Here is a 19117-nt window from a genome sequence, read left to right on the forward strand (position 1 = left end):
AGCACGAGTACTTCGCGAGCTTGCGGCAGTGTGTGTGTGTGTGTGCGTATGAGCGGTTCCTTTTTCTGGCTTTCTTCGTTACACGCAGCAGAAGGAATCGCATTTCGCAAACAGACAAGTGAACGGATCGGTCCGCTGAAGGCAAATAGCACAAGCAAATGTAATCATGCCCATGTTTGCCCTTGTTTACGTTGCTCCACCATCCACCGATGTGGCCGTTAGCTTCTGCTGAACTGAAGCGCTTTGCCAATACCAATATTCGGTTCGGTTTGCCAATGGTTTTGCGATTGAGTGTACTGAACGCAACAGTCTGAAGCTGGCAAAGGTCAACGAAAGGCTCGTCTAATGGGATAGTTTACTTTATTTGTTTTTCAAGACTTGTTTTGAAAAGAAGTGACATAATCTATGCTCAATAATAATTACATATTACTGTACTAAACATCGAAAACATGGTAGGAATTGAAAGCAACGGTCAGCAAAGATGATAGATTCATATCTAAATGGAAGATGAAAGTTACACGTGTACCCCGTCATGTTTGTTTTGCTTTGCGACGTGCCAGCGCGTCCTGCAATAACCTTTAGACGTCGATGTGTGTGATTCTCAAAGGACCGCTTCACATCGGTGAGTGACGAGTGGCAACAAGAAAACAGAAAAGTTGCAAGAAAGAGCACCAGCGATGGAAAAGAAACCGAATAGCATCAAAAACAAACACACTATTGCTAGCCATTCTGCCCTATGATCGAACAACTTACCAAACACACGCTCTGCCATCATGGATGTGACACATGGGCGCCGTAGTTGGGGCGACTTTTGCGAAGAATGCAAAAACTTTGTGTCGATCGCAATATAGATTCCCGCCGACAATGGTACAGGAAAAGTTTGATCCAAACTTTCCATTCCTGCACATGGCCAGTTGTTGCTACACTGCTTTGCGAGCGTTACCCCTGGATAATGAAAGCTCTTTATCACTGTTTGTGGCGGGCCTTGGAGTGTGCTCTCAACTCTTCACTTCGCGGCGTTGCAAGAGCTTTGGTTCTCTCGCCCTCATTCCCTCCTTCTCTTTCTCTCCTTCTCCTTCTCGCTCTATCAAGAAGATAATTGAGTTTGTAAACTTCTTTTATCAATTTTCAAACTGATCTCGAACACCAGAAGATGCCTGTATCGTCCCTTTCCCTTTCCTTCTCCACATCGAACCAGAAAGTAAATGCTTAATAGAGTTTATGTGGCCAAAGTTATTTTGACACCGCCATAAGCGTAGCGAGCGGAAGACATTTCACACAACAAAAGGGCAAGGGCAAGGCACTGTGCTGGAAAATGGTTCCCGAGATTGTATCGGATAAACATCGCTTAGGGCTTCGGGGGGAGCGGTAATCGTTTCACCGGGACTACGAGCCACCAAGATGTTCGGTGCCGGCGGGTACTGGCATTCTAAAATCCATCCATTACCGCACGCGCCAAAGCCTAATGGAGCATTGGGGCCGGTTCTCGGCAGGCCGATGTACCTGTTACGCCGGCAACGGGCGCATTATCGTTGTATGATATACATGCGGTGCTTAACGCTTCCCAGGCCCCGCTATTAGCCCTGCATCCTACCGTTGGGCTTTTGTTGTGCTGAATGGTCGTATGTGAAGCGTTGGGCCCGAACCGAACCTGAAATGTGTTGGGAAAATCTTTAAGACCTTTCTACTGCTGCCTGCCATCCATGCTGCACCGAGCTGGAGCTAAGCACCACACGTTACGTACGGTGAGATTGGAAGGCAGCAAGGCATCGGTGCAGTTATGAAATTGATGATGTTTATGTACATTCCCCGGATGCCTTTGGGCAGCTTGAGTTGCTCCAGTTTGGTAGTGTTTGATTATGTTCGAATGTGTGGATAGGAAGGTAAAGCTTTCGTTCGGACAAGCCTGAGATGCTATAGGAGCTAGAAATAGTCATAAATGTATGATGCTAGAAGAATTGCTTCCGAATATCTTCTACGTTGATTTTTGTATGATTGTATTCGGCTGTATGAGGCTACATAGTACTACAGAGGATTAGGCATCATACTGTGAAGGTATGTTGCTCTAACTTGACATTTTCAGGAGGATGACAGTGAATGATTTACCGTTTTAAAACTACTTATCAGCTTAGTTTATCGGAACGGTGCCTTGTTAGATTCCAACTGGCGTCGTTATAGCGTTGAACATTTACAAATCATCACACATAGCACTGAGCTAGTGCAGAGCTATCTCCACGCTATTCCGGTCAAGAACATGCTCTGCTTTTTGTACAAGTATGCCACAGAGAATGTAAATTTCAAATAATCACAACACTCCCGAACAAAGTCCCTTTGTTTGCTAGTGTCCCCAGCAGAAAAGTAAAATATAATCCCTCCTATTATTCAGCCCCTCTCCTAAACTCTCCTTTCCTAATAGTAAAGTCGTTCTTCACGTGAGTGGTTAAGTCTTTGACAAAAACGAGTGGCAGACATTCACGAAAGCGCTACAGAGAGCAAATGCAAAAAGCAGTCCATCTCCAGGCGAATCGACAAAATCGATCCTGAACGGTTCAAGGACGCGATTAGTGACTGTTGAGGCGACGGTAAGCGCCGCTTGAGCGTCTGTTAGCGATGCTGCAGACGAGCACGGTTTTCCGGGCTTGTGCCGCGGGGTTTTCCTGGGTGCCCTTTGCGTCGCAAACACCTGTTGATGTGTGCAGCGGTAAAAGCCGGTCTGAGTTTCACACGGAGTGCGATTTTGGTAGCGCTGAGTGCCTATTTGGTTAGGCATATTTGCGTTCCCACTTACCGCAGAGTGCAGCGGATGGAAAACCATCGTAGGATTTGATGGTGCATTTAATCTCATGACAGTTAAAACATCCTCCTCGCTCTGGTTGCACAAATTCACATCATTCCTTTCTCCGTTTGCTTTGGTGTGATTCAATTACTGCTTCGGATCCGGTGTCTCGGGCCTTCCGTGTCCATCTTGCCTAGGCCTCGATATGTAATTAGCTAGCTTCACACAACCAAACTGGAATTGCGAATAGTTTCGTGTTTGCACAGTGAGACGGTTGCCTTGCGGTTGCCGAGGCAAACTGGCAACCCGATCTGCGTACCAGTTTACGTCTATTGGAAAAGAAAACGGCTGTAGCACCGGTTTACACGGCAATTAAATGCCAATTACACTAATTGGAAGTGCAAGTGCGACGTCGTGGCATAGGGCAAGGAGAAGGATTGTGCTGAGGTCAAACGTTAAATGATTCGGGGCTCACACGTTTGTGTAACAATTAAGTGTGCTCATCTCACAATTGGACCGAACAATTGAACGGCGAGCTTCATTAGAGCCAGTGCCTAGTATAGAGGGGTTTAATGCGTTTCTGATTTGAAATGTAAGACGCCTTGACCTAGATTTACTGCGGTATCTCTGTAGTTGAGATATTAAATGGGTTTTTGTTTTCCAAATGAAGAATACCATTACCAAATGTTTAAGATTTGTTCAATAAATGTATGTAAGTAAGCAAATAAACGCCAAAATCTAAAGCGTCATTTCATAAATAAAGACACAAAACAATAAAAGAGATTTCGTAATGAAGTCAACTCAAATAATGTACTATTGATATTGTTCAACGGTTATTTTGTGAATCACATTCTACTACAACTATTGACTAGCCGTTTTGGTACTCAAACCAATCACTCTCTTCGCCTCTGCGACTAGTGGCAAACTTTTTTTCAGATTCATCTCACTCACTCTTCGCATTGTATAGCTTCTCACACTTTAGGGAATCCTTTCGCAGCATCAGTGTGAAACAGAGTCTTTAAAAGCTAGTCGCTAAAGCGAGTCTTCGTGCTGTGGTCAAACCATACATAAAAATGCAGCGTTCAACTCACTCATACGAATATCTCTAATTGCTGCAACAAGAACAAGTTAAAATTTGTTTAAATTTCTGTTGCATAAAATTGAGCAAATTCAATCAATTTTATGCAAACACCCAAATATTCTCGCTGCACAATTCAAAAATAACTTCAGAAAAGTACAAACACCAAGCCTACAAACATAGTAAACAGTAAATCAGTCAACTAATCTAGCAATAAAACACGCCCCAGTTTGTGTGGCTCGGTGGGTGTATAAACTTTTTGTTTATTTATAATTAATGTTTATTTTGCACATCCTCCGGTCTTATCTTTTCAGCAGCCCAGGAAGAGCTGGAACCGCTCAACAACCTGAACATCAACAACGCGGCCGAGGGCGTGTTCGATACATCCCGCTGCTGGAACACGGTCAAATGTTTGTTCAACGGTGTCATCTGTTCGCACAAGTTTAAAAATGTCCAGGTAAGCGGGGCCATTGGGCGAGTAAACACGGACCCGTTCCGTCGTGTCGTCGGGTCAAGTCAAGTCAATGTTTTATATTCCCACAAGTGCCCACACCATTCAGCTACGTTTGCGCTGGCCAGGGCCAGAAGATGAACGGAATGGAATGGAAAATGCAAAACCAGAATCTTGAAGCCACAGCGCAACAGAACGCACGGCCCGAGCAAGCCAACTAAATAACAGCTCACGTAATCTTCTCATCAAAGTTAGACTCATCGAAAAGATGGAGTACAACGATGGAGTGAGGAAAGGGAATGGAAAAGTACCGAGAACGCCGTACTAGAACTGGCTTAGCCATAGTCAAATTGCAATTGCACGAAGAACTGTCCGGGTGTAGCTTACCTTACACACACACACACACACACATACACACAATCTCCCCAGCTCCATTGGTATGGACTGTGTGCGGCGCGAGGATAATGCGATAAGATTTTCCGTTTGCACCTTTTTCCTCCGTCCACCCAAGAAGGGAAAATTACATTTTATTTACAGGCACGGGGGAAATGTCGCGGTTTGGAACTGAGTCCATGACACTTTTACCAGTAGCCGCGCGTACCGGCGCGGTCGTGTAGAAGTTTTGCATCCCCCGATTTCGTATTTTAATTCCATTTTGTACACTGCCGGGAGGGAAAAGTTTTTCCATCGAGGTAAGCAAAGAAAGTGTAAAGAAATGGGTGTCCCATTTTGCGACAGTTATTTTTGTTTTACGATCGCTTAATGCTTACAAAACTATGCAAAGCTTCCCTCAAAAAAGAAAACGCAAAAATACGATCAACATAATTGAAAACGGCATAATGCAGCCATAAAGACTTCAGTGCGGTGGAAGATTTTCAATGCACTCAATGCAACAGCATGACCTCTCGCCCCTTGCATGATCAAAGGCTGCCGGCGATTGCATTTTGATTTACGCCCTGCGTTTGTGTTCGCATTCGTGTTTATCCATTCGCACTGGGGAAGTCGTTTGAATGGTTTTTGTTTGGTGCTTGGATATTTTGTGCGCCTTCGCACAAAACTGTACCAACCGGAGATTGGTGGCACACCAGACAAAGGCAGACAAAGCAGCGACGAGTTTGGTGTGCAAATAAAACGGGCAGCGGGAATGGAAAATAAATAACAAACCTTGTCTGGTGCTGTTCATCGAATTGAAGTGTAGTCACTTTTGCACCTGCGATATTTGTATCGCTTTGTTCGAGCCACCGGGCTCCCGATACCATCTGAGCACAACGCTCAATTGCCGGCAATTGGTAATGGTGGTGGTGGTGGTGGTGATGATGGTAAAAAAACTATTGCAATGTTTTCCACTTTAATTTACCAATCCTATTTCCTGCCGTCGCACTCCCACCGGAATGGGATGAGATTTATATGGTGGAAATAAGTCAATGGAACGAACCACTGGCTGCAGTGCACAAGCAAGTGCAAAGCACAGGGTGGCAACCCTTCCGGCAGGCACCCGGTGCACTCGCACCGGAAGCACTCGCTACCGGAGGTACATGAGCTTTTGCATCTGACAGTCCTCCGTTCGCGGGGCCACAAGCACACAAGCGGCGAGGAATGCATTCCAAATGAAATACTCCGTTTTGGTGCTGACACTCTGCACGCCCCAGCTTCGGTGCTGGAGGTTCTGGACTCAACACGACTGTCGCTGGGCTGAACCAGTGGCTGAAGCCAACTCAAGCTCGCTTGCTTTCTTCTCCCGGGAGCAGCTTTGTCCGGTAGGTGGAAGGAAAAAAGGAATCCATTTTTCCCACATAAAATTTGCACAAATAGCAGCGAAGAAACCCTTCGCTTTACATTAAGGCAACACGAGCGGACAAGCAAAAAGGAAACCAATTCCTGCACAATGCACAGTGCGCCGAGGCGCTGCCTTCGGTACGATCCACAGTCGTGAAGACACTCGACACAAGACCGCCGATCCTTTTTCGCCCATTACGGTTGGAAGAAAACGCCAACACACATACACATCCATTTTGCCAGTGCCTTTGAGCACCCCTTCTGCAATAGCCTGGTCGGTGGGCATTTTTTTTCTCTCTATTGCATTACTACATTACCACTAAAGGACTAAAGGGAAGAGCTGTGCTGGGGTGAGCATTGGCTTGACGTTGATGGGCACAAGCGTCGCCTGGCAGGACAATGGAAGATGACATTCTGCTTGTGTGAATTTTTGAAATCTTTGTCATCAACCCAGCGAACGAGGCTTCAATACTGCTTCACATGAAGGCAAACTTTATTTCTCCTTGTGTGCTGCTCACCTTCACACCGCCACACAGCCACTACTGACAGAATGTAGGAAAGGAAAGCTTACAGCTGCTGGAAATATCTAATCACTACGCTTCAATCGATGCTGGGCTACGCACTTTTGGGATTTCGTTGGGTAGTTGAAACCTTCCCGATTGCATTTACCATACCTTTTGCCGAATAGTCTTTAATAGCTTGATAGAGCGAAGATATTAAGGTTTTGGTTAATCAGTAAAAGGTATCTGAGCTTTAAGCACATCATTTGTCGATGGAGCGATTTTGTTTCGGTACCCTCCGGGTAAATCAAATTGAAGTAATGGTAATTAGCATTTCAAGGGAGTACATTTCCATTTTCCGATATTGTGCTGGAATTTTATTGACGTAACCGAACTGGAAAGGTTGATACACCTGCTATTAGGCCCATTCGTGCGTGTTGAACAAAAACAAATCTACCACGGGGGTCTTTATTAGGCGAAATGTGCGGCAAATAAAGTGGAATTTCAATTACAAAACAAGTAAACTGTTTTAAATTATTCACCTCTCATCATTCGGCTGATGGTAATATTTGTATTTATGTGGACTTTAAAACGTGAGCTTTAAGCTATGATTAAAATTAATTTGCTTTTATTATAACCATGATCATCGTGGCCAAGCAAAATTGATTGTTGCAAACATTGCAAAGCGTGATGCTGTAAAATTTCGTAATCAAACGATAATAATTAATGAAAATGGAATTGTAAAATGCAACAAACATTCAATACATTATGGTGGTGAATACTTTCAGGCTTTCCACCATCCCAAACGTGGGTTAATGTTTGCTCTGGAAAATCAATCACCCTGATTACGGGGATGCTTCATCTCGCTCCTTTAGTGTACTGTTCACTTACATTGCTTACATCGCTTCACTATTCAGCTATCAATCTTAATAATTAAACCGTCATTTGAACTTGATTTCATTTTCCAAATCCCTCCATAGCGTATTGAGTTCAATACTCAGCTTTCATTGCTTCAGATATACATCTCGATGTAGCTCTCGCACATTGAAATGCAAATTCACATTCCCACATCAGAAGCTTTTCATGATGATAATTATTCCCTCCTCCAAGGCACTCACACACTCAGATCCCCAACAAATGGAACGCTTGCTAAATGGCAGATGAAAATGGTTACGCTTTTGTTTTCAAACCATTTGGACATTTGACAGCTTGTTTAGCACCGCTGCTCAGCAGGAGCGAGATGATTCCCAGCGGGTCGTTTGGAGTGCTTTATGCAAGTGAAAATGATCCCACAGTCTTGCTTTTCAACTGGTCTTGATAGCCGCTGCCAAAAGAAAGAGCAATGCTTTCAATCCATATGTGAGCAATCAGCTACAACATCAGTATCATTGCACCTTTCCGAGCTGTTTCGAAACGCAGACGTATATGGTTTTATGTTTTGCCTCTAGGGAAAATTACCAACTACGATATACACACACATACACACTAACACACAGATGTACCGTACGACTGAAAGACGCAAGAAGTATGTTGTGAGTATTTATGACGTTAGTGATTTGCGTTCTTGATACGTGCTGCAAACGAGAAAGAATGAAACACATCCACCAAGCGTACGTTCTCTGCGTACATGCATCCTCCCCGAGGGGGGGGGGGGGGGTATGATGGTCATGGCTTTCAGAAGAGATAGTTTTTCTTCCGGGGCAATAACACTCGACTGCGCACATACCGACCCAGGAGCCTACAATGGGCTTACGAGTGGGGTTTTGTGTTGAGATTTTATTCGCACTCGGTGCGCAAAACATAGAGAGAATGCTGCACCGCGTACAAGTGCACTTCGTCCTGACGATTGTGCTGCCGTGCATGCATTCCGTAGTTGTATGCACACCGCCCTGCAGCTATGATGCACAATGTTTCAGCGAAAGTGGGTGAACAAAAAAACAAACTTTCCCATAACTTTACGGCTTCAGATGTGTGGAGTTTTGTTTTTTTTTTCAGCGTCAGAGTATGTTCATCATGTACGGAGATTTTTTTCGTTACTTTTCTTTGTCCGCTATAACACACATGCAAGTTAAATGCGTTGCCTGGTTGAAGCTGGCCTGATAGCCCAGTTTCATATTTGTTATTTCGTTTCCATAACTAATGATTCCTGAATGTTTGATTGGTTTTCTATGCTTATTGAAGCATATATCACACATTGCAAAAGAAATTTCAACACATGCTTAACTTTCTGTGGAAAAAACAAGTTATATTTCATTCACAAACACATGCTACATTATAAATCAGCAAATATTTTTTACAGTAAAAACTGATTTGGTTAGATTTTATTCTACTTTACACTCACCACTACACTTACCGTTCAACGTCGTCCCGTTCTTTTATTTCCTCATTTTCATACTAGCTTTAACAGTACTCCCATTCCCCCTGCGCGAGTCCGCCGATGGGCGGTGCAACTTGTGCAAAAGTTTTTAATATACTTACCCATTAGTAGCGTCACACTTTCACCCGTCACCCCTTCGTCCAGGGCAGGTGCTTTGGACGCAAAATGGCGCATCCCACCATCCAGTAACGAGGTGCGATGTGCTGCCATTAAAGGAAACTGTGTCTCTGTAGCTGCTAATTGCATTCATCGTCAATGCGCGCGTGAATTGAGTTGGGGCAAAGTTCTGCAGCAGCTTGGTTAGTTTGTCCGTTTTACTACCATTTGCTAGTTTACTGGCAAACCACCTTGCTGCCGGAGCTTATTTTGTTGCGCCGAGCAAACTTTCAGCTTATCGTTTAAATATTGTTGCTTCCCTGCGGTAAACCAGGAGGCTGGCAGTAAATGGCACATTCAACGATACAGCGTCGTCATTAATAGCCGGTGCTAGAACAGTGCCAAATCGTGCTACCACCAGGCGTCTCCATCACCGCGTGCCGTGATTTTGTGCTCAGCTGTCTGATGAGTTATGGTTCGATTTAGCTTCTAAATAATTCATTACCCTTCGACCTCGGTACGTTCTCCATGCTGTGGCCCAGCCACGCCACCCGGTTAAACCGATTGCCGAATGGATTTGGCAATTTATTACACCCATTGCTAAGATCGTGTTCTGCCGGGCGTTTTGCTACAATGACCACCACTGCCCATTGCTCGATGTCGTGTCTTTCGTGGCGCGTGGAACGAGCGCTCCCACGTGAGGTCCGTGATTTATATGCTCGTGCCGCACGCCAGTGCCTTACGTGAGCTGGACGCACGGTACGAAACGGACGATGAATAATAAGATGCTGTCCGGTTTAATGTAGCGACTAGAGGTTGCAGCTTACCAGTGATGCATTCGGAACAAGCACTGCCAATTGCTTTTAAGTTAATTGTGGCAAACGCGCGGAATAGAACATCGAAAAGCATGATAACGTTGCAAGTAAAGACTTCAACAATAATTATATAAATGTAAATAAAATGTAAACAATGCATGATGCCAGTACAACGTACTTTCACTCGAACTGAAATGGCATTACAAAGACGATATTTTTTACATGTTTATTCTTCCCCGATGTCTCGTTTTTCTCTCGCCTTAAGATGTAAATTGGATGGTATCAGCTTAAACCACACGACGAATAGGGAAAAAAATCGGTCCCACCGCTCCACCACAGAGCAGTTAAACGAGGCTTAGGAAGGAAGGGAAAAGGAAAAACAACGATAATAGCAAGGAAGAAAAGGCCTCACTTCCCTTCTAACGAAATGAAAAAATATGAAGCGCCAAAGAACGCAACAGGAGCAAAGCCGGCCACGACAACGGATGGCTTTTTCCCGGCCAAAGCAGACGCCGCTCTTTAACGCGTCCCTATTTTTTAAGGTTGCGAATTCTTACGCACCAGGATCGGGCGCCTTTACCATTTCCGCAGCCGGCAACATACCGATGGGGTACCGTACTGTTGTTGCTCCTCTGCTTTACGGTCTCCGGGTAAACCTTACCAGCGCGTTGGTAAGTTTGCGTAACCGTGTCCCAAAATGTCCCTTGGGTGCAGGATTTTTGTCATGCACTAGCGACACAGACCCTTGCCTCATGCGATGTAAGGAAATGGCGATGCAAGGAAGGAGTAGCAACAGCAAAAAAGTGCCGCACCAAAAAAGAAAGGCCACCCTCACCCTCGCTCGGCTCGCAGGGCGGGAAAGTAAATTGATGCTCGTTATTTTTGCGCCCAAGTGATTGCTGGGAAAATCGGCCCAAATCTACGAACCGGAACCTGGGGGAAAGAGTGCGCCGTGGCGTGCCCGTAGCCCTAACAATCTGCCGTTCGGCACGGTCCGTTCTACATCTTAATGTTTGTGTGTGTGTGTGTGTTTTTTTTTATGTTGCCGTCGTCTAGCTTTCGGGATCGGTGTTTCGTGGAAGAATTCCACTGTTGCAGGCGTTGTACGCTGTCGTTATCCTCTTTGTCACATCATAAAATTGGGTGTATTTGTATCGTGTTCTTGACAGTGTTTACAGCCGATTGCCGTACTTGTCTAGTGTTGACGCTCTTTCTCGCACGTAAGCGGAGCTGTGCTGTGTTTGAGTGGATCACGTAATAAGCAATGCTAGCGTATGGAAAGTTATTGTTCAGGTGGCTTATATGTTTTATTTGGTTTTTAGGTGGAGAGTGCGGAAATCCAATCAATAATTAAATTCATTAATTTCATGTCCAAACTACTTAAACAGTAAGACAAAAAACAATGGACTTAATTATTTTCTTTTCATTAATTTGGTTTATAAAAAAGGTGTAACCAATACAATTATCATAGCTTTTCGGTTCTAACAACCTCTCTGATACTACCCCCTAACTTCCTCGGCGTTCATACGCTTGTTTATTACGCTTGCGATAACTAACTAAGCATTTCCACTGCCCCAAGTGTACTTTCCTGACTACGCCATAGGTGAAAACTAATTACCACTGTATTACTTTAACCAGTACAGTGCAACGAGGCAGCTTCCATTGGCAGTGTGTGAAAGGTCATTTGCTAGTGCAATACAAATGCGCCGGTGAAATGACACTCATCGAAACGCACGTTCCGTTCCGTTGGCATTAGAATCATCATCATCATCATCTCCTTCAACCGGTTCATTAACGTAACCGGTAAGCTTTTGAGCAGGCACAGCTGCACGATTCAATTCCCCATGCAAATCGGTGTTTCCGCAATTGAAATTGCTGCTTGGGGAATAGTGAGTGCCAGTTGCACGTGACCTTTGAACCCGCGACCAATGCTGTGACGAGAGAATTGCACCAGAGCTAGACTTAGTATACATGTTTACCGTTTCCTTGGGATGAATAATACGTGCCAAAATAATTTTCATCTCGTTGTAAGTAAGGATCCCTGATTTTGTGCTTTTTTTGAATAAAAGCAGGAACATTCAAAAAACTTTTTGTGAAAATGTCCCAAATGGAAAAAAACAAACCTTATTTTTTGTTGCTTTATTTTACTTTTCTTATAACTCACATTAATCGTTTTATCTCTGTGCTTATAACTTCTTCCGTCATGTACATGCTTCATAATTGACATTTCAACCGTCCACGCGGGACCAATGCAAATTCCATTCTCCTGCTTCGTACCCTTACCCGCAACGGTTCGAACCGTTCTGCTCCGAAAAATGTGCGCATGCCTTCAAAGTTATGCTAGGCAAACGGTCCTGTACCTGGCCCTGCTGGCTGATTGCAGACCAAGTCGCCAGGATCACTCAAAATCACTGTTTTGTTATGATAAATTATTGACAATGGGTTGGCTTCCTACTGGCCCGGGCAGAACCGATTCCCAGAAGGGTGATTTAACGGGAAGCACAGCGGTCGAGGCCGGTGACCCAATTTTTAGTAGCAGAACATTTTCTACCAGTCAAAAGTTTCCGTCGCAAAAAAGAGCAACAGGTCCCGGAAGGGTGGCACACACACATTTCACCATTGCGAGCCATATTAAAATATCTCTGATAACGTTCGCTTCTCTGCTCCTGCGTTCTAGAAAGCGGAAACAGCAAGCATACAAAAATGCGATAGAAGCATTTTATGCTGTGCTCACATGCATTCCACTGCGAATGGTTGAAATGGCGACGGGGAAGGCTGAGTTGGTTTGGGAGAGGGATAGTTATCCGGATGAAATGAAAACATTATTCTTTTCTTTGTTTTCTGAACGACCCGTTTCATTTTTTTTGCCGCACTCCCGGGCGATGTAGTTTATAATATTTCATCAAATTGACCGGTTGTTTGGAACGCGCGAACCCTTGGCAGAAATGTCAGCCCAACTGTGTGGTTGAGGGTTTTCATCCATTTTTAATGCAACCTCCCCGTTACGGATGTAGGCACAGGATTCAAATGGAGCGAAAGGATTTTTTTTCTTTGGGTTTGGGCACTTTGATTGGCTGGCCTTTTGGACGCTTTTATTGCAGCAAAAATTAACATCCAAAAAAACAAAAGGCGCACGGGTGAAGGGTACAGTTGAATACAACGACAAAAGGGCCGGGTTTTCTGAAAGGCTTGTAAAATGTTTTTTTTTTCTCGTACAATCTAACTTTTCGCCTAACTTTCCCGCCCAGTTAAATAATGAAACAAATTTCCCTGTTAATGCGTGTACCGTTACATTGTTTTCTTCGTCGCGTCCATTGATATGCTTGCAGTTGTACGTGAGCAGCATCACTAAGTTGTCAGCAAACAGTGGGACTGATTTGTTGGTAATTTATGTTTCTAAAATGTATACTTTGCGTTAAATCCAACCTCTTTTAAGCTACACTCTTGCAAAGATAAACACGTCAAAAAAGTGAAACGCAAAATGGACGCAACCAATCACTGCGGAGAAACTGTTTCGTGTTAGTGGGAAAACTTAGCCAAAGTAAAGTTTCGCCCCGGGCACGATGAAGTGTTTCGCCATTGAGGTTTAAGCTGCTACGGGATGGATTAACGCAGCATCGAGCGGGTCGTGAAAGAGTTTGCAAAGAAAGCTACAAGCTTCTGCTTGCTCGGTTTGTGTCCCGAAAGGTAAATTTACTCGCGGTGAAATGTTTTACCGGTACTTGTGGGTAAATCGTGTACCTTTGTTATGCTCCTGATGGAGGAAATTGAAAATCTTACTGTTTTAGTTACGTCTTTACAAGCTTTTTGTGCTTCCATTATTATGTGAACTGTTTTCGTAATTTTTTTTATCTGGACTTTAATTTTTAAAGTCTGAAAAGTTTGGTACGGCGAGTATTATGAGACGATCTTTGTAATTATTTAAATATTCAAATAGAAATGATTAAAAAAACTAAAATGTTGTGTGTTAAAATAGAGCGGAGGGAAAACAAAGTCAGTTTTACATATATTTTTGAATTGCCTTATTGTTGTGTAACAGTAAGGCATAGATAACTGTCACTATGCTTAAGAAATAATGCATCTGTTAACAATCAGAATTTTAACGACTTCTCAATGTCTTTTACTTGACTTGAGTTGTACCATCAACTAACAAAAAAGCAACTTGAAAAACACATTTTCTTGCCTACACCACTTCGTGTCCGATAAAAGATCAAATTTTGTGATTGACATTTATCGCTCTTCCCCAATCATTTTATTCGAGCGCAGGATAACGTGGAACTTAATGCAATCCAATTATGTCACAAAGCGTTCCTGCTTCCTTCCATTCACTTTCCCCACTTATAAAATCCTCGGAAGCTTCTTCAATCGAAACAACAACAAAACATTCAAACGACGAATCGAATTCACTTCATGATGCCAGTGACGTTAAACCACTGTTGAGCTGACAAATGAATGCCAATGCCAACAACTCGCGATTATCAGCTCACAAATTCAAATTCAGCAAAGGGCCACATCACATCATAAGAACAGAAGCACAATACAATGTGGGCAGTCATCGAATGCCTACAATATGCCTGCCGTAATGGAACTAATTAGCATCGTGCTGCTCACAGCGTGGGCCCGATTTGTTACTTTTAGAAGTGAAAATGAAATCAAACCTTGATTAAGCAACGGGATTGGTTTATGACTTGTTACAACAACAACAACGACGGTAAGGACTTTCCCGGCCTGTTACGGTCGAATCGCGCTTGGAATGTTACCATTACTACCCAAAACCGGTGGGCACCACAATTCCGAACACATCCGAAACTCAATTTCCCCTGCAGCTAGCGCAAGTGCCCGCTAGTACGAGGGAGTGTATTAATCACTGCCTTCGATGGGAATGATTATCTCCTTGCGTTTCGCTACGTTTACCGGCCGCAACCGTAATGACGTCATAACAAATCATTTCGGCGAAGCTTTAAGAGCTTCAATTGTTTCGTGTTTCTGTTTTGTTCGCTTGCGAATAACGTCTTTATGGCAGCAATGGGGGGGGGGGGGAGTGGCGCTGGTGATTCTAGGAATTTTGCAACTTTTGCTGCTGACAACGGAGAAGTTGAGTCATGTTTCAGCATTGCTAGCAGATAATGGTCGAGCATATTTGCGCATTTAAAAGCCATTACGAAAGAAGCAGCATTCAATGTTTAATTGAGTTTCAAAGTGTATGGGGTTGAAAGTTTAGCACGAAAGAATCATCCAGCATTGGGTATTTCCACTACGGGGTAGCGTAATGCTCAGCTTTATTAAATACAAAAAGTATTTAAATTGAACCACTTTGCTTTAGGATGCGAACCAGCAGCCTTAAAAACTCTTGCTTCTTCATACACGATTAGAGCTTTAAAATGTGTTATCCCACTTCCATCGAGTATCCATCGAGTTGCAAGAAAGCAATGCCTGAGCACTTGTTGTTTGTCCCAGGCGGCTGTCTTCAATCACATTTCAATCACACACACAAACACATGTTCCTAGGGAATTATACTGCTCCCAGAGAAGTAACCAGGTCTCGCCGGACCCGGTGATGATGCAATCAATGTTCAATCACTTTCTTAAGTGATTGAAGCAAAGAGCTTGTAATAATCAACACAATCAAGCCGCCGCCCGGCGTTAGCCACCAGAAGACCCGATACAAACACACATACAACTACACACACTGTTAGCCACGATACCGTCCCCGGAGGAAGTTTGCAAGTAATAATCGGCACCGTTTGGGGCGGAATAGTGTGGCAGTGGAGAGAAATACATCGTGTGCTGGTGGTCGGTCCCAGCCACCGGGCACTAATATGCTTGTTTCCGTGTCGAGCTGCTTCGACTCCGACTGTGAACTATGTGGATGTGGCCCTAATGGCGACAACTAATGAGATTTCCCGCCCCGATGTATTCCACCACTAACCACTGTGCTTTCTGTTTACTCTCTTCCACGCTTCCTCTATCCCTCTCTCTCTCTCTTTGCAGGTGGAAATGCTGTACCAGCGGTACTTTCTTCGCATGAATCAAAGCAATGCGGTTCACATCGTGTGGCTTCTGTTAGGATTAATATTTATCTTAGCGCTAATACATCTAGTGTTTACGTTCATCCTGCAGCAGTCGCTGGAGAGCTGCTACGAGTCACCGCTGGATGGTGTGCCCGGTGGTATCGGTCAAGGTAAGCTGAAGGCCATGCTGAGGACGATGATAGCGAAAGATGCTCCCGCGCTGTGTTGAGTACGCCACACGCCACACAAAACAGAGCGAGCGTCAGTCTTGCGGTTAGATCGGATTTGCTGGGGCCCACTTTGCCGGGACGCAGCGCCCAGTGCCTGTCCGTTTCGCGGGAGCTGAGTAGTGTGTAGGAGCGTAAATCCTTGACAGACCATGCTCGATCCGGATTTCGGAAAGCATTTTTCTCGGTTCCGCTCGCGACCGGCCTGGCATGTTTCATACACGCTAAGTACGATAGCGCCCGATCGGACGTGCAGCAGGACAGCTTAGTGGCGTAGCGAACACAGCATGACACATTAATGGGAAGGATTAATAGTATGTGTGTGTGTGAGTGACTGTGTGCATGTTGAGGCCAAACCGTTCCCATCCGCGTACGGACACCATGAATGACACACGCTCATATGGCGATGTAGTTCGTTCTCGTTTCTGGCTCCTCCCGTGATCATGTGTGGGAAGTTAGTATAGCGATAAAAAATTAACATCATTCATAATGCGAGAATTACATGAACAACTTCCAACTGTGCTACTAACTAGAAGGGGAAGGTTTTTGTTCGGGCGCAATGAGTTTGAGTATGTTATTTGTATCTCACAGCGCCATGGACGCGTATGTACATTCATTGGATGTATGAAATTAATTTCGCTGAAAGGAATGTACAGTGTAAAATCTAATTATAATAACATTTCCTGTGGCTTGTTAGTATGTTACCGTTTGGTAAGGGGGTATGTGGTGCTGCTCCGGTGCATTTACTAACGATGAAATGAATACAACAGGAAATTGTTCAAAATTTAAGCTTGCATTTCAGTTTTCTGCCGACGAACTGCATAGATGGAAATTTAAATTCCCAGGAATAAAATACCAAATAGTCCAGTACATTTATTTCTAGTTCATATGCGCCATGAAAGTATCATGTAAAATGATTTACATTTAAATGCACATTAACCATTTTTCTATTTCATGAAAACAAGATTATCTTTCATACAGTAACCTATTTTTTTATTCAACCTACAAAACAATGTGTTGAGTGTTCATAGCTCCTCTGCATGGTTTATCTCCCTCTGGCTAATCTAAAAATACTTCAAGCATTATGTTTTTCTGTCCGAAACGTTAACAAATCAGATAGCTAAACGAGATCTCATTGCCAGTAAGCTGCCCTCCTAGAAACAGGAATGTTACAAACACGAGTCGTCTTTCCCTCGTCATATCTGCTTCTTGCCCACAGTTTTTCTCCCTAAATAGTATGTAAAAAAATCTCCTCAAACTCTTCAAACTCCAAAATCCCTCGTTCACTGGCAGACAGCCAATAATGCTTCAGCATTAACTTCCGTTTAGCTAATCTTCTGCCCCGCAACGCCAATCCCAGAACGAGCACCGTCCACCGTGTACCCCCACTCATAGCGTACACCGCCCTGCTGGCTGGCGTCCATTTTATTTCATTCAATCGATTTATGCCACCACAACCCCCTAGTGTAGTTGCCTTTTCTACATCTCTACTCCCCCCGTTTTGCAGATGCCCAGATCAACGGTAGTACGCTGGCAGCGATTGCATTCGGCAATGGTAGCAGCTACGAGGACCCGCTCGGGAGTAACCGTACGGAGGAGGTGGAACCACCGGATCGGCCGGATCAACAACCGAAGAGAGCCCAACTGGAGAGCCGCACCGAAGAGCAGGGAGCGACGGAAGCTCACCGGCTGAGCGGTTACCGGGGCAACGAAAAGGACGACCCGGGAGGTTTCAGCGAAGGCCAGAACGAGGGTGTGCGTTTGCAAAGGACCAGAAGACGCTGGGACGCTGAATCTGGTACCGTCGTCGTGCTACCTGTTGCTGACGAGGACGAGGACGACGGGTTCGGTTGGCGTTCGGGGGGCGGCCGAGCAAAGCGATGGACACGGGGACATGCAAATCATAGGTGAGTGGTGCAGTGAGCCGGAAAGAAAGGGTACGATAAGGATGCTACACTCTCCTCAGCAAGCATCTTCCAACGCCAATGAAATTATATTGAATGGGGCAGTGTGGTATGGAAAATTGAGCGAATGTAGCATTATTTATAAAGGTAACCTGTAATAACGTGTTAGATTCTGGTTAGCAGCATCGACCCCACATAACCGTAAACCCCGTTTGTGTTTTGAAACAGTTTATCAACAGCACACTATCAACATGACGGCAGGAGCGATAAATATCCCAACCAAACGCTCTGTCCGGTGTTGCTCTTTAAACCGGATAAAGTTGCAACAAAGATAGCTTTCTTGTTTCGATCTTGTTACACAAAGGTGCGTCCACATTTTCTCTCTCTCTCTTTCTCTCTCTCTCTCTCTCTCTCTTTCCCACCCAGCTGCCCACAATTGGTGCCGCAACTAAGCAATCAATTGCCCTAAACTGATGTGCAAATTGAATTTTCCCCCCTTTCGTAGCAGGGTTGCATTCTAGCTGCTTGCGCTGGGCAGGGAAGATGGCCCAAATGGACCCAAAGACACCCCGCACTGCTGCTGCCAACATAATGTCGAACAACCATGAATTGACTTACATTTTATACGTTTGATAAAACACCATCCCTGGTCTTCCCTCGTGTGCTTCTCTCCACGAAAGAGCACGTGTAGAAAGGATGCTGTTTTGCTATCTCTCAACGAGATAAATGGTACGAGCACACGCTTTGCTCGAGTAAAAGCGTTTTATTTGTCTTGGTTTATTTTTATCCCTTTTTTTGGAGGGACCGCAAAAGGATGCTTTCCACAAGGACGAACGCAAAAATAAGATAGCCCCGTTGACTTTAATGTGAAAATAGGATTGGGTGGCTGTGGGGGCCACAGTTGCTTTTTCCCGTAAAGGTACGGCAAAAGAAAAGTGAGCACCAAGAAAGCGTTCCCCGGCCGTTCGGTACCTGCTTTGTGCGATTGTGATAAGAGTTTTAGCTGCCACCGTGGATCCAGCATCGCGCTGCTTTCTGCTTTAAGGCGGCCACAACACAACAGCGCGGCTGCTCCGGTGGCTGCACGGGAAGCCCATCAATTTCCC

The 19117-nt window shown here is 44.5% G+C and overlaps 1 protein-coding gene across 7 annotated transcripts in view; it reads left to right on the forward strand.

The window, feature by feature from the left end:
• Nucleotides 1-19117, forward strand: part of LOC120947574 (adenylate cyclase type 6) — a 78654-nt gene that overhangs the window by 48148 nt on the left and 11389 nt on the right. For 5 of the 7 annotated variants that reach the window (XM_040363009.2, XM_040363011.2, XM_040363010.2 and 2 more), the window contains 3 exons: nt 4169-4311; nt 15861-16050; nt 17615-18014. In XM_040363009.2, the coding sequence (XP_040218943.2) occupies nt 4169-4311; nt 15861-16050; nt 17615-18014 (733 nt within the window). The remainder of the gene's footprint in view (nt 1-4168; nt 4312-15860; nt 16051-17614; nt 18015-19117) is intronic. The other 2 variants (XM_040363012.2, XM_040363014.2) reach the window with 1 other exon arrangement.

Source organism: Anopheles coluzzii, chromosome 2 (genome assembly GCF_943734685.1).
Source record: "Anopheles coluzzii chromosome 2, AcolN3, whole genome shotgun sequence".
Lineage (NCBI taxonomy): Eukaryota > Metazoa > Arthropoda > Insecta > Diptera > Culicidae > Anopheles > Anopheles coluzzii.